Source organism: Canis lupus, chromosome 19, assembly GCF_011100685.1.
Source record: "Canis lupus familiaris isolate Mischka breed German Shepherd chromosome 19, alternate assembly UU_Cfam_GSD_1.0, whole genome shotgun sequence".
Classification (NCBI taxonomy): domain Eukaryota; kingdom Metazoa; phylum Chordata; class Mammalia; order Carnivora; family Canidae; genus Canis; species Canis lupus.
In genome coordinates this window covers 4,244,093-4,265,998 of record NC_049240.1, presented here as the reverse complement: position 1 = coordinate 4,265,998, position 21,906 = coordinate 4,244,093, and the positions used below count along the sequence as shown (strand labels likewise).

General features: G+C 36.5%; 1 protein-coding gene across 13 annotated transcripts in view; it reads right to left on the bottom strand.

Moving 5' to 3' along the window:
• The window catches only part of ELF2 (E74 like ETS transcription factor 2), a 97,685-nt gene that overhangs the window by 43,671 nt on the left and 32,108 nt on the right, over window positions 1-21,906 (bottom strand). For 11 of the 13 annotated variants that reach the window (XM_038564605.1, XM_038564604.1, XM_038564603.1 and 8 more), the window contains one exon: window positions 6,085-6,250. In XM_038564605.1, coding sequence (XP_038420533.1) covers window positions 6,085-6,250 — 166 coding nt within the window. Of the gene's footprint in view, window positions 1-6,084; window positions 6,251-21,906 lie in introns of those variants that run through there. The other 2 variants (XM_038564620.1, XM_038564622.1) reach the window with 1 other exon arrangement.

Sequence of the window (21,906 nt, the reverse complement as noted above, 5' to 3'; positions counted from 1 at the left end):
TTCTTGGCTCTTCTTCATGTTCCTCAAAATGTAAACATTCCCTAAGGTTACTTCTTAATCCTGTGTCCTTTGTTCTTGATCACAGAGAGTCAAACACAGAATCTAAATATCTTTCCCTTGGAGAAATCTCTCAAATACCTTTGCTTTTGGAGATTCCATTTATTTCCATGGCATCAATTACTGATTTCTAAAACTATCTCTCCTTGACCTTTCTTTACTAAGCTTCACTTGTACTAGATAACTTCTATTTGCCCCTCCAGATCTATTCTCCACCCTTCTTGATGCTGCTCTCTGTCCCAGAAGGCTGACTTCAACATCCTATTGCTTTAGATTGCACTTGGTCAGTGGAGAGCCTTGCCAGGGGATTAGAGGGAAGAAGGAGAAGAAAATCAGAGTCCTTATTCCCTGGCTCCCTCTCTGTGCCATTACCCTCAAGCCAGCTGTATCCTTGACCAAAGGTTCCAGATTCTCCCAAGGTAATCCTCGTTCTCCAGGGCTCTCTCCTTCTGGGTTCCAGCAATCATTCCCTCCCTATGGGAAGAAACAACTCTGCTACTGCCACCTCTGAACTACAGTTCTATTTTTTATGGTCACCCTATACTTGCCCATATATTTATGACTAGTCATTTATTAAATATTTTTAAATTGTTCTAATTTGAGTATGACATCTCCCTTGTGATAGGGCCCTGACTATACATTTGTGCACCTTTAAATACCTAAATATTTCTCCTTAGAAGCTCTGCTTCAACTCAAAATCAACACTACTACCAGACTTATATGGTTCCCAAAACAGTCTTGCCTTCCTCAAATCCCTATATGATACTATGGTCATCACGTAGGGTTAAAAAACTGAGTAATATCTACCTACCTGTGCCTGTCCCCCTAATTTGTCATGTCAAGTATTGCTAGATCTGGGCAGCCCAGGTGGCTCAGGGGTTTAGCATCCCCTTTGGCCCAGGGCCTGATCCTGGAGACCAGGGATTGAGTCCCACATCAGGCTCCCTGCATGGGGCCTGCCTCTTCCTCTGCCTGTGTCTCTGCCTCTCTCTCCCTATGTCTCTCATGAATAAATAAATAAAATCTTAAAAAAAAAAAAAGTATTGCTAGATCTTATGTAGTAGTATTACTTAGATAAGCCCTTTCTGTTCCTGTGGTTTCTACCTTGTTTAACTCAAGTCATCCCTTAACTCATATTACGACAGCTAGTCTTCCTGCTTCATCCCTTCCCCTACAATCATCCTGTATCTCCTGAGATACTAATTACATAGTACTTTCTACTCAAAACCTTCCAAGTCTTTCTGCTTTTTACATGCCTTATCACTAACTCTTGGATTCAAATGGTATTTTAGTCACAACTCTTAGTGGAACTCCCTGTCATGGTCTCATTTACTCAGTAACTTCTAAACATGCCTTAAACTTTAATATTCCACCCATTATTAATTATATTTCCCTCTGCCTTTCACTAACCTCCTATCTTGTCCCATCCTAATCCCACCATCTGTCCTCCTTTACTTTCTCTAACCATTCCCTAATTCTGTAAATTGAACTTTCTTCTGAAAATTTCTTTAACTTCGTAAATAGCACTCAGTTGATTCTATACTGCCTTATATTTTCAATATAATATATATTATATATTATTAACTTATATATATATATGTAAATTATTAACCCCTTGAGGGAAAGAAACATGTTGAAGATAGTACTCTCGTACATAAGAAATACAAACTATTTACTGATATATTATCATAAATTAAAGTAGAAGTTTAAGGGGATAAATACAGTAAGTTAAAGTGCAAAATGAAGAAACAGATCCTAAATAGGTCAATCTTCTCAGCTAAGCCTTAAAATATTTCTATCAACATTTAGCTACTATTGGTTGCATTGGCATAAACTTACTACTTGTTAAATGGTAATCTGTCTAATAACCTTTAAAATTTATATGTATTTTATACATGTGTGTATGTATATATATATATATATATACACACACATATATAATTTTTTGAGAGTGAACATAAAAGCTACATCTTCAAATCTTAGTAGGGAATCCCAGAGACTCCTCTCCATCCCCAACTCACCACCTCAGTCTATCTAGCGGGCCTCCAGAGCTGGTGGGGTCTGCAGCTACTGGCAAAGGTACTTTCAGCCTGCCAGTCAAGACCACCCTTCACTCATACTCCATTACCACTCCTTAAAGACACTTTATGATTATTGATCTCCAGTTATCATCAAAAAACAATTTTATTTTTTAAAAAGGCAATTTATAGATGAATACGCTTATTTTTAAAGTCTCAAACATGTTTGGTTTTTCCTATAAAATTTGAGAGGATTACTATTACATATAAGCTCTGTGAGGAAAATGTACATTTTCTTGGTCTATACAAAAGGTGAAGCAAAATAGCCAACAGTTACAACTAACAAAATGAGAAATCATTTTATACATAAAATAATTAGGATGGCTAAATGTACATCACTAAATAATTTTAGTACTCCTGCCTGGATTTCATCATGAACATTATTTCTGTTGGAGACATATACATATGGGTATATAGGAATAAAACAAGAAAAACTTCAGTGTAAACATGCAGGAAACAAATATAACAGGTCAGTAAGTGTAATTATGAACATTTTTAGACTAATATAATTTAAGTTATAATACAGGAGCATTCCAGGAAGTAGTTCCTAGATGTACAAAAGGAAATCTTGTTCTATACGATCTCATTTCCACCAATTCACTAAATAAAAACTGCTGTAGACATCTTATAAATACTCCTTTTCCTTTTCTCCCTAGTCAGCTTCTTTTCCAAAGCCTATACATATCTGGAATTTAGGTTAAAAATGTCTAGCACCACAAGAAATGAACCTAATCCTAATCAACTACCTAAAAGGAAACATACATTAGGATAAGTCATAACAGCTTTATTTATCTGTATATGTTCTAGATATCAGAAGAATGAAAAAATATTTATTCAGATTTTAACTTGTTTAAAAATGCATTTTATTCTTTATGGGGTGCCTGGCTGGCTCAGTCATTAGAGCATGGGACTCTCGATCTCAGGATTGTTAAATTCAAGCCTCATGCTGGGTATAGAGATTATGTGAAAATAAAATCTTTTTAAAAATGCATTTTATTCTTTAAATTAAAAAATTAAGTTTAGATTAGCTGATTCTAAACTAATCTATACATATTAACAATCCTTAGAAAGTTACATTAGCCACATGTATTTTCAAGTAAGTCCGTATATTGTAGTCTCAAGTTCTGCATGCCTTATGATGAATAAATGGGAGTATTTTAAATTGTTCTAATTATACATTTATGAGATGTATGAGCCAGCAGATTTCAGTCTGAATTTGGCATTGCCTTTAAAAGAGCTGTAAATGAATTCTAAGTTTCAGTGTTATTCTATAAAGAGAGACAAGAATAGCTATACTATACTATTCTTTATTTTTTGAAGTAATAAAGCAAACATACATTTTTAAAAAAATGTTTAAGATGAACTTCTCAAGTACTTTTAGACTATTTTAGAATAATGTAAGTTATTTACTAACATTTCCTTTTAGTGTTGAAGAAAAATCAATCTAAAACATATTACCAACTAGTCAAAAACCATTTTTAAAATATCACAAAAGTAACTGTTCTTTTTAGCCAGATGATGTATATTCCATTTTTCAATATCACAATCATTCATACCCGTGCTCAGCAAATGACTGTCATCACCCTTAGAGTTCAAGATAACTAAGAAAGTAAAATCCTTTGAACAGATGATATTCGCTTCCTATTTGAAATTGTTTTTACCTAAGTAATTCAATGAAGCACTAATCATCAATTTATACAACCAATAAGATTTGGCTGATCTGCTCTGGCATTTTATTTTATTTTTTTTTAAAGATTTTATTTATTCATTCATGAGAGACACAGAGAGAGAGAGAGAGAGAGAGGCAGAGACACAGGCAGAGGGAGAAGCAGGCTCCACACAGGGAGCCGGACATGGGACTTGATCCTGGATCAAGCCCTGGGCTTAAGGCAGCACTAAACTGCTGAGCCACCGGGGCTCAGCCCTGCTCTGGTATTTTAATGTGATAAGTATCCATAATTTAAATTAAAAAAAAAATTTTTTTTAAAGGTTTTACTTATTTAATCAAGAGAGAGAGAGATAGAGGCAGAGAGAGAAGCAGGCTCCATGCAGGGAGCCTGACGTGGGACTCGATCCCGGGTCTCCAGGATCACGCCCTGGGCTGTAGGCGTGCTAAACCGCTGAGCCACCTGGGCTGCCCTTTTTTAAAATTTTTTAATGGGAATTTGGTATTGTAGTTTTCATATTTTAAAGTTTCCCATTTGTTACCAAAATAATAGTCTTTTTTATTTTTTTGATCAAAACATTTTCCAGGGGATGCCTGGGTGGCTCATTGGTTGAGCATCTGCCTTCAGCCCAGGGCGTGACCCCAAGGTCCTGAGATCGAGTCCCACATCAGGCTCCCCACACAGAGCCTGCTTCTCCCTCTGCCTGTGTTTCTGCCTCTCTCTGTGGGTCTCTCATGAATAAATAAATTTTGAAAACAAACAAACAAAAAACAAACAAAACACTTTCAAGAAATTTCAAACCGGCTCTTTTTTTTTTCAATCAATTTAAGCTATCATGCTTTTTTTTCTTGTGCTACTAGTTTTGTTTAGTTACACTCTAGTTATACTTCCATAATAAAATCAGTTACAAAATCTACTTCAAAATATCATCCTGCATAATACTTTTAACTGTTCTCACAATTTTTTTCCTCAAGAAGAAAATTCATCTCTGCCATGATGCTTCTGGCTTCAGACTGGAAAACTCTCCAAAACCCTCAAAAAAACATACATATATATCTTCCTGCCACTTCCATTATCTACTGTCCATCACGTACCACTCCAGTCTAGTCACAAAGTCTCTATAAAGTGTGTAGCTACCTATTTTGAGAAAATGAACTGATTATCCCTTCACATGGGGTTTGCAGGCACTGCTGTAATCATTGCTCTGCAGAGCAAGGTAACTTTTAATCCCTTAGCTCAATAAAAAATAAAACTGGAGAGAAAAAACAAAATAAAAGTGAAACTGGAGGAAGGGCAGCATTAAGCCATTAAGCTAGACTAAGCTAATAGTCTTAGGGTGTGCTACTGGGCCTCCACAAGCAGAAAAACATCAAATATTCAAAATTTTTAATCATGAGACTTTGCTACATTTATAGAAATTTATCTAAATACTTAAGAATGCTGGGGCAACTGGGTGGCTCAGTTGGTTAACTCTTAATCTCAGCTCAGGTCTTGATCTCCTGGTCATGAATTCAAGTCCCATGTCAGGCTTCACGCTGGGCATGGAGCCTACATAAATACATACGTAGTACATACATACATACTTAAGGGTGTTCATTAGAATTATAAACCAAGCATAAGGATTCTTTTTCTCCATTAAGAGCTAAAGATAAATTTTAATGTTTATTTTTATAAAAATAGTCATTACAGTCTTTCTGGTAAAATACTCTATTTTCTTTATGGTCAGTGGCAAAAATGAAATGGTTTCCAAGAATTATATAGATTAACCTCCAATTAAACATATAGTTATCTCACCACAGACAGACTGAAATACCAAAATTTCTCAGAAGACAAAAAGGGAAGGAGACTCTGATAGACTGTTAGAAAGATGCTCCTGATCTAAGAAAAAAGGAATCATGCTGCTCCACCAATACTGATTCAAAGAAATTCTTAATTGGTTATAGAATGAGAATACTGTGTTTGTTTTTGAATTAGTTACCCTCCTTTACTAGCCTAAAGACTTCTATAAGTAACTAGTCAATACTCACACTCTTAGAAAAAAATGATAAAGATAATTTTATTATTATGGGCCTATTAACTTGTCCTTAGGGTCCATGATTTGAAACCTGTTATACTTCAAAGAATTGTAATGTTGAACTTTATAAAAAATTCCCTTCAATGAAAGATTTGCCACCAGTTTCCAAGCAGAAAGAGGTTCTGTGCTCTATTACTCATTTAGCAATAGTACTGTGGACACATCAAATAAGAACTCACAAGTAATGAACATTTCATGAGACATCTACCTGTTTCCACATTTTCGGTCTCGACTTCTTGTTCCTCGGCCACATCTTGCATCATGTAAGTCTCATCATCATAAACCAGGACCTGGGCTGCATAGCCCTGCTCTAATCTGGCACTTGGAACTGGCTCCACAATCACTGCTGGATATTCAGAAACCTTTTCACTTTCCTGCAAGAGCAAATTTAGAAAACAACCTTTTAATTCACAAATTCTGGATTTACTTATAAATACTTGAGTTCACATAGTGTCAAGGGGGCTACATAACAAGTTTCATGTATTACGAGTATGAATGTAAAAACCAAAACGAGATGAAAAGGGAACTTTAATCATCTTTTCAAATCTCAGGAGGTAAGACATAAACATTTTACATAAGCAGGGCTTCAGAATTAAGATGACAAATTAAAAACATGCATGCAACTGCACTGTCTCACAAAACCCACAAAAACAAAGTAAAAGACTTTTTAACACAAATCCATAAAGAGAAGAGAGAAGAGCAACAAAGGAGAAGAAATAAGAGCAACAAAATCTTGGAAGATTGAAAGTGGATGGGTAAGTGTTATGAAATGGTTTAGCAGACCCGGGAAAGCCAAATCACAGTCTGGCAGCAAAAAGAAGCTGAGAAATGACACACTTTACAGTGGAGAACCCACAGAAGGCAGTACCCATTACTCCTGGAAGTGGAGCAGCAGGTGGTAGAGAAAGGAGGGGTTCAAACAGGAAGGTTCCATTAAAGCTGTTTGAAAAGCACTTTAATTCCTAGACCTGTTCCCTCCATGATGCTGGGCAACTGGCCCTCATCTCAGCAGAAGATTGGAGAATTAACTTTCTGGTGAGGGAAAAACAAGAGCATCTTTGAGGTATATTAGGCACATTGTTAGCATTGATTTGTTAGCATTGATTCCGCATTAAAAAGAGAATTTTCAATCAGCTTTTTAGTCCTCCACTTTTAATCATGACCAGACAGCTAAGTATTATTAACCATCTAAGGAAAAGCCTCTACCACAGAATACACACACACACACACACACACACACACACACACACAAACACACAGTCATATTCCTCAGATAAGATAAATCTTCCTCAGAAGATAAGATAAATCTTCCTCAGATAAGATAAATCCATAAAACAAGAACAGAATACAATTTAATAAAGATATTTAAAAAGAAAGAGTTCCTAGAAGTTAAAAACACAATGACTGAAATAAAAAAGACAGAGGGTTGGAAGATAAAATTGAGGCAGTCTTCCAGAAATCAGAGAAAAAAGATAAAGTTTTGAAAAACAGGACAGAAGACAGAACAGTATTAGAGGACCAGTCCAGGAGGTCCAATATCTGAATAATAGAGTTCCAGAAGGAGAAAATAGAGGAGGGGGAAAAAAGGGTTGGAAAGAAATGAGAAGAATTCCAGAAAATTTCCTAGAGCTGAAAGATACAAGCTGCCCATTTGAAAGGACCCACCAGATACTTAATATAAAAAGTTAAGGGAGAACTACACTGAAGCATGCCACTGTGAAACATCACAATGCTGGGGACAGAAAGGAAGATTTTAAAGTTTCTAGAGAGAAAATACAGGTCACATGCAAAGAATATGGACTCAGACTTCTGTCTTCTCAACAGTCATATTAGAAGGAAATGACAGTGAAACAATTTCTTCAAATTGTAAAGGAACATTATTTCTAACCTAGAATTCTTCAGCCAGTCAAATCACCTTATGAAAATAAGATACTTTCTCAGAATCAAAAGATCTCAAAACATTTACCTTCCATACATCCTTTCTCAAGAAGCAAGTGGAGAGTGTATTTCATCAAAACAAAAGTAAAATTTTAATAAAGACAACAACTCAAGATAGAGAATACAGGAGATCCAAAACGGGAGAGATGACGGTAATCTTCAAGAGAATCTTGTGAAGAGAGATTCTGGGATGCCCGCTATGCACTAGATTTATAGGGCCACCAGTCTGGATTGTAGGAACATGATTCTGGAGACAGCATTATAAACTGTCATCACCAAGATAACCACTGGCATTGCTCCTAAGGACAGAGTGTCCAGATAAGCCTATTCCTGGTTTTCATTCATATTTGGTTTGCTTTATCTATTCACTCTACCTTGTACTGCTACCTGGATCAGTTAAGACTCATTTCACCTCCAAGATGTGTTCTGCTTTGATCTACCCTTAAGTGTTGGAAGAAGACCACAAAGCCTAGAAACAAAACAAAACAAAACAAAAAACAACCAACCAGCATTCTTTCCCTGTGACTGCATGTATACCTGCTGAACAAACCTTCAACACCAGATCATACTATTGCCTGAAACCTGACCAAGACGGCCCTATGTTTCTAAGAACTAACTCATAACATTGCTTGCTGATTTCCTGAGTAGAACCTCTTGAAACTCAGTGAACCTGATGCCAGACTACTCCTCCTTTTCCTGGAAACTTTAATCTAACTGTGGTAATACTATCCTTTCCTAACTCAGCTTGGAACATTAATCATTTTTTCAAAGTAAACAACATGTTGTTTAGGAATATATACAAAGACAAAACTATAATGGAAAGTAAAGGAATATTACCATTTATTAAGTCAGGATAATGGCATCTCTGGGGTTATTAAGAAAGGGGACACATTTAATATCCTAAAATACTACTAATTTCTATTTTTTAACCTGACTGATACGTACTATTTTTTGCTCTTAAACATATATTTTATACACTTCATTTTGCATCAAATATTTCACAATAAATTTTAAACATATTAAAAACAAATGTATAATAAATTAAAAATAAGCAAGCATATGCTGAATATTAACATTGAATTTCCTACTCTGTAAGACTAAAAAATTTTAACATTAAAAAAAACCATCCTGGGGCGTCTGAGTGGCTCACTTGGTTAAGCAACTGACATTTGGTTTCGGCTCAGGTCACTATCTCAGGGTCCTGGGATCAAGCTCTAAGCCCCCTGTCAGGCTCTGTGTTCATAGGGAGTCGGCTTCCCCTCTCCCTCTGTCCTACCCCCTACTCAAGCACTTTCTGTCTCTCAAATAAATAAGCCTTTAAAAAAAACTCTTTCCACAAACTGGATATACTAACAGTTGAATCTCTATGCTGCTTGCTCAGCTTTATAACCACAACCTACAGGCAGCATCACCTAGCTGTAATAGCTGTTAATGAGAAGCGTGGGGTAAGAAAAGACTGATGAGATCTACGCTCATCAAAAACTCAGAAAGCAACAACATAAGTAGCATTTGAGGCTAGTACTGACCCACCCAGTAAATATTTATATATAACCCAAGAGATTTATAACTTCTCTCATTCCTCTGAAATCTAAGAGTATTATTAATAGTAACATTAACCTGAAATCATTTTATATTGTGAACTCTCCACCTCCACCTTACCAGCAGGAAATAAATTTTCTAAACTATGAAATACTTGAGGTCTAGAAGTCTGTATAAAGCCAATTTCCCCATCTATACTCTCTTCTCCACCAATTAGGATTCTAGACCCACTCTTCTCTCTTATACACGTTAGTTGGGTTTTAAGATCTCAATGGTTCCTTCTCATTAACTTTTTTTAAAAGATTTTATTTAAAAAATAAATAAATAAAAGATTTTATTTATTTGAGAGACAGAGAGAGAGCACAAGGAGGGAGGAGAGGGAGAAGCAGGCTCCCCGATGAGAGGGAGCCCCCTGTGGGGCTCCATCCCAGGACCCTGAGATCATGACCTGAGCCGAGGGCAGACGCTTACCCGACTGAGACGCCCCATCCTTCTCCTTAATTTTTATAAAAAAGAAAAATCTTTATTAAAAATGTTCAATTCTTCTTTCAACTGAACTCCAGATCTTTGCTTCTTTTACCTGTATACCCTCTCAAAAGATAGTTTAACTCCCTGACTAGTTATCTACACCTACCTTGTGATCTGGATTCCACCACCACACTGAAACTATTCTCTTAAATGTCAAGAAGGACAAAATTCTATTCCAGCTTTCATCCTCCTTTCCCTTTCTGCAGACTCTTACACTCTTACCTCACTTTAAAAACTGTCGCTTCCATCATTTTTGTTCTCTCTCTACCACTCTGCTTTTAAGCATCTTTGATTCTTCTTCCGTCTCCAGTGACTAAAACATAGCCAACCTTCTATGGTTCTGTCTTCAGCATTTCCCTTTTACTCTCTTCTACCTTCCCTGGCAAGGCCACCCATTCTTAGGGCTTATTTTAAAAATAGCACCTCTATACTAATGATTACTAAATATTTGTCTTCTCTGACTCATCACCTGAACTCCCGAACCAGATTTTAAACTACCAATTTAACATCAGTACAAGAATAATCAGCTAATACTCTAAGCTTAACATGTTTAAATGTTAAAAATAAATAAATAAATAAATAAATAAATAAATATTAAAACAAATTGTCAACATCTGTACCTGTTTCCCTGTCCTGTGTTCTTCTCTCAACCTATTTCTTCACATTTAAAAAAATTACAATATTCATACCTCTCAAGGTCCCTTGAGAATTAAATATCCACAAAGTACATATACTTAGCACAGCGTTTAGAACAAAGTAAATACTCGATTAGTGACAGCTAATCATCATATTGTAACATTAGCAATAGTATTCAAACCTACTATTTGCCCTCAACTTTGGAAGGCATCTCTTCACACTACAATCAGAATTGTCTGTATTACTTCTTTGTACAAAAAGCTTTCATGACTCCTCATTTGTCTAAAACGAAGGTTGAACACACAAAACAATGGTTTTTAACACTCTGAAATATAACCCTCAACCCACTTGTTAGATGTTGAATTGATTCAGATTGGGGGATGATAGAAGACTTCCTAGAACTGGGTCATGAATGGATGAAAAGGATTTGGACAGATGTGGAAGGCAATTGTAGGCTACAAGATGAACACGAGCAAAAGTCAGAGAGGCTTTCACATTGCGGAATTAGAGGCAAAGCAAGTAATCAAAGAGCTATGAGAAGTAATGCAGGAAATAAGGCTGCAAAGGTGGGTATATTAATTTTTGGAGCTACTATAACAAATTATCATAACCTGGGCTGTAATGCTCCTGTGAACGTCCCTGCTCTTCCCCACCCTTCTGTTCCATTCTATTCCATACTCACCTATGAGTCAATTTACCGGATCATACAGTAGTTGTACACTTCATTTTAAAAGAATACTCAAATTGTATTATTTTATATTTGCACTATAAATGAGAGTTCCAGTGCTCTACAACCTTTCCAACACACGGTATCCCTCTGTTATTTTTGCCATTCTGCGTAAGTATGTAGTAGTATCTCCCTCTGGTTTTTGTTTTTAAGATTTTATTTACTTATTTGACAAAGAGAGAAAGCACAAGCAGGGGGAGTGGCAGGCAGAGGGAAAGGGAGAACAGGCTTCCTGCTGAGCAAGGAGTTGGATACGGGGCTTAGTCTCGGTACCCTGGGATCACGATCTGAGCTGAAGGCAGACACTTAACTGACTGAGCCACTCAGGCACCCTTGCCTGTGGTTTTAATTTGTGTTTCCCTGACAGTGAATAGCATTGGGCATTTTTATATGCACTTATTAGCCAGTCATATTATTATCCTTTCAAATCTTTCCCCCATTTTAATGTATTATCTCCAACTTATGTATTCTGAATATAAATCCTTTGTCAGTATATTTAGTATTTTTCCAAATTTTGCTTCACCTTTTTAAAGATTTTTTAAAGAACATTCGTTTTTAACTTAAATTCATCATTTTTTTCTTTTCAAGTTTTTTCAAGTTTTTGTGTTCAATCTAAAGAAACCACTGATTCAAAAAATTTTCTCCTGTGTTTTCTTCCAGAAGTTTTTATAGTTTAAACATTTAATTCCAGGATCAATTTTGAGTTCATGGTGTATGATGTCAGAAAGGATTGAGTTCATTCTTTTGCATATGGATATCCAAAAGTTTCACCATTGTTTAAAAGACTATCCTTTCTCCACCAAATTACATTGCCACCATTATTGAAAAATAATCAGTCTTATGTGGCTCCATATTATGTCAACTGATTTACATGTCTATTGACATATCAAACTACACTGTCTCAATTACTGGAATGTCAAGGGAAATCTTTAAAGCAGGTAGATAAGCCCTCTGACTTTCTTTGACATAAGTCTTCCAATCTATAAACATAGTATAACTCTTCATTTATTCAGGTCTTTTAATTTCTCTCAACATTATGTTGTGGTTGTCTCCATACAGATCTTTTAGTTACTTCCTTAAACATATCCCTATGTTACTTTGATGCTTCTAACCAGTACTTTTTTCCCCTAAGATTTTATTTATTTATTTATTTATTTATTTATTTATTTATTTATTTATTTATTTGAGAGAGAGAGAGAGAGAGGGTAAGCAAGAGTGAGAGACAGCACAAGCAGGGAGAGGGACAGAGGGAGTAGGAGAAGCAGGCTCTCTGCTTGCTTAGCAGGGAGCCTGACTCCGGGCTCCTGGGATCATGACCTGAGCTGAAGACAGATGGTTTAACTGACTGAGCCACCCACGTGGCCCAGAAGCACTGCTTCTTAAATTTCATTTTCCAGTTGTATTTCACAAAGACATATGAACGTACTTGAATTTTACATATTCACATGTTCTAAATTTATTACTTCTAACAGTTGTATAGATTTCTTATGAAATTTTTTTAAAGATTTTATTCATTTATTCATGAGAGACACAGAGAAAGAGGCAGAGACACAGGCAGAGGGAGAAGCAGGCTCCATCCAGGGAGCCGGACGTGGGACTCGATCCCAGGACCCCGGGGTCACAGCCTGAGCCAAAGGCAGAAGGTCAACAACCGAGCCACCCAGGTGTCCCTTCTTAGGAATTTCTATACATATGACTGTATCATTTAGAAATACAGACACTTCTACTCTTCTCTTCCAATCTATACGTCTTTTATTTTTCTTACCCTGCAGCAAGGTCACCACTGCAATGTTGAATAGAAGTGATTAGAGCAGACATCTTTGCTTTACTATAAACCTCACAAGGAAAATATTCCTTTTTCACCTTTAAGCATGATGTGGCTGTGGGTTTTTCACAGATGCACTTATAGGGTTGAAGAAGTTGCCTAAAGGGTTTTTTGTGCCTACTGATATGATCACATGATTTTTTTTTGTTAATGTGATAAACTGCATTGATTGATTAAACCCACCTTATTGGGACATAGATCCCTTTTATATGTTACTGGGTTTAAATGCTAGTATTTTATCAAGAATGTTTTTTAATGTGCCCATGAAAGACATTGTAGTTTTCTTTGCCTGTGTATTTTTTATCTTGGTATCAGGATAATGCTGGACTCAAAATGAGTTAGGAAATGCTATGATGTCTATTTTCTAAAAGAGTTCTATAAGATTGTTATTATTTCTTCCCTAAATGCTTGTTAAATCATCAACAAAGCCAGGGCACCTGGGTGGTTCTGTCAGTTGAATGTCTGACTCTTGATCTCAGCTCAGGTCCTGATCTCAGGGCCCTGATCTCAAGGTTGTGAGTTCAAGCCCTGCCATGGGCTCCATGCTGGGACTGGAGACTACTTTAAAAAAAAAAAAAAAAAAAAAAAAAGAGCAGGCCCAGATGATTAATAAAGCCACTTTGCCATGGAAATTTCTTTGTGGAAAAGGTTTTTACTAGAATTTCAGTTTATTTTAAGATAGAGGGCTATTCAGACTTTCTATTCCTTTTGGAATGACATTCAAGGATTTTGTCCATTTCATCTGGGTTAAGAAGCTTATTGACATAAAATTGTTCATAATATTTAGTATCTATACTAATGGCTCTTTCATTCCTTATACTAGTAATTTTTGACTTGTTTCTTTTTCCCTTTGGTTGTCTACTTAGAGATTTGTTAATTTTATTAATCTTTCCTTTTTTAAAATAAAGATTTTATTCATTTATTCATGAGAGACACAGAGAGAGAAGCAGAGACACAGGCAGAGGGAGAAACAGGCTCCATGCAGGGAGCCCAATGCGGGACTCAATCCCAGGACTCCAGGATCATGCCCTGGGCCGAAGGCAGGAGCTCAAATGCTGAGCCACCCAGGTGTCCCTTATTAATCTTTTCAAAGGACCAGCTGATAGTTAATTTCCCTAATGTTTGTCCATTTTCTACTTCACTGACCTTTATTTATTTTGGTTATTGCCTCCCTTCTACTTTGGGTTTAATTTGATCCTCATATTCTAGCTGATTGAGATAAAAGCTTAAATGATTTTAGGCTACACCCTTTCTAATATAAGTATTTGAAGCTCTAAATTGGGATGCCTGGGTGGCTCAGCGGTTGAGTGTCTGCCTTTGGCTCAGGGCATAATCCCTCAGACCTGGGATCGAGTCCCACATCAGGCTCCCTGCATGGAGCCTGCTCCTCCCTCTGCCTCTGTTTTGTCTCTCTCTCTCTCTCTCATGAATAATAAATAATCTTTATTTAAAAAAAAAAGAAGCTATAAATTTCCCTCTGTGTACTGCTTTACCTACATTCCTCAAATTTTAATATACTGTGTTCTCATTTTCATTCCGTTAGGATAGTCTCTAATTTCTCTTGTGATTTCTTTTTAAACCATGAGTTCTATAAAAGTGAGCTGTTTAGTATCCAAATATCTAAAGATTTTGCAAACGTTTTTGTTAATTTCTAACATAATTATGCTTTGGTCAAACAACTTTCTCTGTATGATTTCAATCCTTTAAAAATTATTGAATGTGGGGCACCTAGGTGGCTAAGTCAGTTAAGCATCCAACGTTTTTTTAAACATGGACTATTTTATTTTGGTGGAGGGATTTTTAAAAATTTAAATTCAATTAATAACATATAGTGTATTATTAGTTTCAGAAGTATAGATTTCAGTGATTCATCAGTTGTGTGCCCAGTGCTCATTACATCACATGCCTTAATGCCAGTCACCCAGTTACACCATCTCCTCACCCCTATCAACATCAGCAACCCTCAGTTTGTTTCCTAAAATTAAGAGTCTCTATGGTTTGTCTCCCTCTCTGATTTAGTCTTCCTTTATGTTTCCCTCTCTTCCCCTATGATCCTCTGTTTTGTTCCTTAAATTCCACGAGTGAATCATAGAACTGTCTTTCTTTGCTTGATTTCGCTCAGCATAATACCCTCTAGTTCCATCCACATTGTTGCAAATGGCAAGATTTCTTTTTTTTTTTTTAATAACTGAGTAGTAGTCCATTGTGTATATGTACCACATCTTCTTTATCCATTCTCTTGTCGATGGACATCTGGGGTCTTTCCATAGTTTGGCTACTGCAGACACTGCCGCTATAAACATTGGGGTGTAGGTGCCCCTTCAGGTCACTTCACTTGTATCTTTGAGGTAAATACCTAGTAGTCCAATTGCTGGGTCGTAGGGCAGCTCTATTTTCAACTTTTTGAGGAACCTCCACATGGTTTTCCAGGGAGGCCATACCACCTTGTATTCCCATCAACAGTGTAAGACGGTTCCCCTTTCTCCACATCTCCACCAACATCTCATTTACTGATTTGTTAATTTTAGCCATTCTGACTGGCATGAGGTGGTTTCTCATTGTGGTTTTGATTTGTAAAAGTGTTCAATGTGTCTCTGATGCTGAGAGATGTTGGGCATTTTTTCATGTGTCTCCTGGCCATCTGTATGTCTTCTTTGGAGAAATGTCTGTTCATGTTTTCTGCCCATTTCTTGATTGGACAGTTTGTTCTTCAGGTGTTGAATTTGGTACATTCTTTATAGATTTTGGATAATAGCCCTTTATCTGATAAGATATTTGTAGTATCTTCTCCCATTCTGTGGTTGTCTTTTGGCTTTGTCAACTGTTTCCTTTGCTGTGCACTTTTTATCTTGATGAAGTCCCAATAGTTCATTTTTGCCTTTGTCTCCCTTGCCTTTGGGAGCTTTTCTAGAAGCAAGTTGCTGTGGCCAAGGTCAAAGAGGTTGTTGCCTGTGTTCTCCTCTAGGATTCTGATGGATTCCTGTTTCACATTTAGGTCTTTCATCCATTTCGAGTCTACTTTTGTGTATGGTGTGAGGAAATGGTCCAGGTTCATTCTTCTGCATGTGGCTGTCCACTTTTCCCAACACCACTTGTTGAAGAGACTCTTTTTTCCAGTGGATATTCTTTCCTGCTTTGTTAAAGATTAGTTGATCAAAGAGTGGAGGGTCCATTCCTGGGTTCTCTCTTCTGTTCCATCGACCTATATGTCTGTTCTTGTGCCAGGACCACACTGTCTTGATGATTACAGCTTTGTAATAGAGCTTGAGGTCCGGAATTGAGATGTCCCGGCTTTGGTTTTCTTTTTCAACAACCCTTTCCTGGTCTTTTCTATTTTTTTTTTTAAGATTTTATTTATTTATTAGAGACACAGAGAGACAGGCAGAGGGAGAAGCAGGCTCCGTGCAGGAAGCCTGACGCAGGATTTGGTCCCGGGTCTCCAGGATCAGGCCCTGGGCTGAAGGCAGCGCTAAACCGCTGAGCCACCCGGGCTGTCCCTTTTCTAGTTCTATACACATTTTAGGATTACTTGTTCCAGCTCAGTGAGAAATGTTGATGATATTTTGATAGGGATCGCACTGAAGGTATAGATTGCTCTAGGTAGCATAGACATTTTAACAATATTTTTCTTCCAAAGCATGAGCATGGAACATCTTTCCATTTCTTTGTGTCTTCCTCAATTTCTTTCATGAGTGTTCTATTATTTTCAGAGTGCAGATCCCTTGCCTCTTTGGTTATTCCTAGGTATCTTATGGGTTTTGGTGCAGTTGTAAATGGGATCCACTACTTAATTTCTCTTCCTTCTGTCCCATTGTTAGTGTATAAAAATGCAACTGATTTCTGTGCACTGATTTTATACCCTGCCACTTTGCTGAATTTCTGTATGAGTTCTGGCAATTTTGCAGTGGAATCTTTTGGGTTTTCCACATAGAGTATCATGTCATTTGTGAAGAGTGAGAATTTGACTTCTTCTTGCCCACCCCAGTGCCTTTTATTTCTATGTGTGTCTGATTACTGAGGCTAGGACTTCTAATACTATTTTGAACAAAAGTGGTGAGAGTGGTAATCCCTGCCGTGTTCCTGACTTTAGGGAGAAAGCTCTCAGTTTTTCCCTGTTGAGAATGATATTCACTGTGGGCTTTTTGTAAATGGCTTTTATGATACTGAGGTATGTTCCCTCTATCCCTACAGTGTGGAAAGTTTTAATCAAGGAAGGAAAGCATCCAACTTTTTATTTCATTTCAGGTTGCTCAGGTTGATCTCAGAGTTGTGGGATCGAGCCCCATGTCAGGCTCCTCACTCAGCAGGTAATCTGATTGTCTCCCTCTCCCTCTCTCTCTGCCCCTCTCCCTGCTTGCCCTTTCTTTCTCTAAAATAAATAAATAATTTTTTTTAAAGTATTGAGATGTATGGGGCATCTTTGTGGCTCAGCATGTGACTCTTGATCTCAAGGTTGAGTTTGAGCCCCATGTTGAGTGTAGAGATTACTTAAAAATAAAAAAAATTAATAAAAAACTATTGAGATATATAGCCCAGCATATTCTCTATTTTGGTTCACTATGTGCACTCAAAATAAATGTGTATTCTGGTACTACTGGGTAGAGAGCTTCTGAGAGGATTGCAGCTTCTGAGAAGAATGCAGCAACCTCCAGCTAATACTGTGGATTTATCTATGTTTTCTTTCACTTCTGTCACTTTATGCTTTATGTATTTTGAAGCTCTAATATTGAATGCATACCTATTTCTTGACAAATGGTCCTTTTATCATATAGAAAATATCTATCTTTATCCCTGGTAATATTTTTGTCCTGAAGCCACTTCAGCTTTTTTATGATTAATGTTTGTAGTGTATTCCTATACTACTTTTATGCTATGTTGTTATACTTAGAATGAGTTGTTTGTATGAAACATAAATAGATTTGGTTTTTAACCCAATCTGACAATATCTGCATTTTAATTGCACTGTTTAGAATATTTACATTTATTATCAATAAAATGGGATTTAAATCCACCCCCTTGCTCTGTTTGTTGTTTCATTTATTCCTCTCTTTACTCTGTCATCTTTTGAACTGAGTCTTTTTTTAGTAGCAATTTTTAATTCAAAAATTGCTTGCTATCCATAGTTCTTTGCTTCATTTCCTAGTGGTTCTCTAAAGTTTACAATATGTTTACCACAGTTTATATATGCGTAATGTTACTTCGTGTATAATGTACAAGCTTACAATAGTATTCCTACAGTTCTCTCCTATCCTTTGCTTACTGTTGTCATACATTTACTTCTTCACGTTGTAAACCCAAGACACTGTTATTGTCTTAAACAAATATTTTTTTAAGTTAAGAACTGATCTTTAATTTTATGTTTATATAAATATAAATTTTATATTTACACATTTCCAGGGCTTTTCATTCCTTTATGTAGATCTATACCATTCGGTATCATCTACCTTAGTGCCTATAGAACTTTTTTTTTTTTTAAGATTTTATTTACTTATTCATGAGAATACACAGAAAGAGAGAGAGAGAGGCAGAGACACAGGCAGAGGGAGAAGCAGGCTCCATGCAGGGAGCCCGACATGGGACTCGATCCCGGGTCTCCAGGATCACACCCTGGGCTGAAGGCAACACCAAACCGCTGAGCCACCCGGGCTGCCCTACCTATAGAACTTCTTGTAACAATTCTTATTAACAAAAGTTTGCTGATGACAAATTCACTTTTCACTTCACTTTTGAGAGATATTCTCACTGGCTATATCCTTATAGGCTGACAAGTTTTAGTCTTGCTACATTTTCTTTTTTTTTAATATGTGATAGCCACACAGTGAGAGAGAGAGAGAGAGAAAGAGAGAGGCGCAGAGACACAGGCAGAGGGAGAAGCAGGCTCCATGCACCGGGAGCCCGATGTGGGATTCGATCCCAGGTCTCCAGGATCGCGCCCTGGGCCAAAGGCAGGCGCCAAACCGCTGCGCCACCCAGGGATCCCTCTTGCTACATTTTAAAGAAGTCATTATCTTCTCACTTGCATAGTATCAGTATCAAGATGTCTGTTGTCACTACATTTGTTTTTCTGTTTGTAGGATTTTTTTTCTCTGCATGCTTTCAGGATTTTCTTTCTGAAATTTGCTTTCAGCATTTTTGTTATAATGTGGCCCAGTGTCAAAAATAATAATAATGTGCCTCAGTGCCTCTGCTTTATCCTGCTTGAGGTTAAGATTCTCAGATCTATGGGTTTTTATTTTTCATCAAAATTGAAAATTTTGATGGTCATTATTTCATTTATTGTTTTCTGTTTCCCTCCACTCCTCTCATTCTGTGACTCAAATTACATGTATTTTAGACAACTTGGTATTTCCCACAGATAACTACGTCTTTTTTCATGTTTTTTTTTTTTCAGTTTTTCTTTGTGCTTCATAATGCAGTTTCTATTGCTCTCTTCAAATTTATTTGTCTTTTCATCTGTAGTACCTGATCTATTTTTAATTTTATTCAGTGAAATTTTCTTTACAAAGTATATATTTCATCTCTGGAATTTTTTTTAATGTCTTTTATGCCTCTCCTCTGAGGTGCATATTTTCTAACATCTTGACCATATTTATAATGGCTGTTTTTAAGTCTTATCTGCTCCTTTCGTCATCTCTATCATTTGTTTTTGTCTTGATACATTTTTTCTTCAGGTTATAGGTTACATTATTCCTGCTTCTTTGCATTTAACATGGTTAGGTGTTAGATATGTAAATTTTACACTGTTGGGTACAATTTACATACTGTTGTCATATCTTAATAATGTTTAGGTTCTTTATGGCTCAAGGGGCACCTGGCTGGCTCAGTCAGAAGAGCATGCAACTCTTAATCTCTGCATTGTGAGTTCAAGCCCCATGTTGGGTGTAGAGATTACTTAAAAATAAAATCCTAAAAAAAAAAATCGTTATTTATGATCAACTTCTTCAAGGCCTCTTTTTTAACTTTTTAGGTCAAGTTTGAACTACCCTTTATTCTACGGCTACTACAGCCCTACTGGAAGGCATAACACTTCTGGAGTCTGTAGGAATGTCCTGAGCATTTAATAAGGACTCTCTCTTCTAACTGCTTAGGACTGAACTCTAGATTTTTCGGTATATTATTGAATTTATACCTTTCTGGTCATTCTTTGCCTGGTTTCATGGAGTTTCATATTATATCTGAGCAGCTTATTCAGCTAAAGATCAGGTTACTTGAGGCTGAATTCTGGTATTCTTCCTCTGAGCAGCTTCTTCCTCTCAGATACTTTGCACTTCAAATTAGTCATGTTTGTCTCTCCATATTCCAAATTGTACTTCCTCAATTCAGTGAGACTATCACTCTTTGCTTGGGTTCCTCCCCACTATGCTAGATCCAGAAAGTTGCTTCAAGCAATGAGTCAGTACAGAGATTATCTGCTCTTCTCTTAAGAAACACACTGCTGTGCTTCCTGATGTCCAATTGTCTTAGTCCATTCAGGCTGCTCCAACAAAATAACACTGATGTGGCTTATGAACAGTAGAAATTTATCGTTCATAGTTGTGGGAGCTGTAAGTCCAAAATCAAGGTGCCAGCATGACTGGATGAGGGTCTTTTTCCAGGTCAAGGACTCCTTATTGTATATCCTTACACAGCAGAAGGAACAAGGGATCTCCATGGAACCTTTTAAAAGAGCACTAATCCCATGCATGACAGTTCCTCCCTCATGACTTAATTACCTCCCAAAGGCCCTAGCTTCCAATACCATTATGTTTGGAGGGTAGTGTTCAACATATGAATTTGGGAGGGGGGGTCACAAACATTCAGGCCATAGCACCAATGTTTCAGAACTGTGCTTTCACATGTTTGTTCATTTTCCTAGTTGTTTATGGTGGGAATAAAAATCTGGTCTCAGTTATTCCACAGAACTCCCAATCTTATTTGTCTGAAAGTAGATGCTCTCTAGAATTGTATTTGCTATGTTTTTAAAAATGTATTTAAATCCTCTTTATTTTTCAGCATTAACTCTGACTTTTATGAGACTTACCTGCTATACATTTCCTTTTCAAAAACTGATCTGGTTATTCCTATCTATTCTTCCATACAATCTATATACATTCATTATCAATTTCCCCCAAACTTGCCCTAAGATTTGATAGAGATGGAATAAAATACATAAACTGCAGGAAATTGACATCCTCCACAATATTGACTCCTTCCATCTCTCCTATCCAAGTACAAAGTATATCTCTTTATTTATGGAAGTCTTCTTTCATGTACCTTCTTTCATGTACTTCAATGTCTTCAAAGAAGCCCCATATGTCTTTTACATTTATTCCTCAATATTTTATATTTTTTGCTAATTTTCTGAACGGAATCTTATTTTCCATGATCTCTTCTATTTCCTTACAAAGGATAGCTAGATATTTTTTAAGTTAATTAAATCAGGGTACCCGCCAAACTACCAAGCACTGTTATTAGTTCTAATTGGTTTTCATGGATTTCCTCTGGTTTTTCCAGGTAGAGAATCATATTATCTGAAAATAATAATTTGGTCTTCTAACACTTATATATTTTTTCATTATCTTATCTGATTACAGGAAAATATTAAATAATAGTTATGGTACTGCCCACACTTTAGAGGAAATACTCTAGTACTTCACCATTAAACAGGATTCTGGCTACTGATTTGTAACAGTTATTTTTTTACAATGTTACAGAAATATATACTTATATTTATATTATTAAGAGTTTTTATCAGAAATGGATATTTAATTTCATAAAATCTCATTTCATCAGTTATTTTATCCCTATTAACATGTCATAGATCATGTATCCTATTATTAGGGCTTATATATATATTA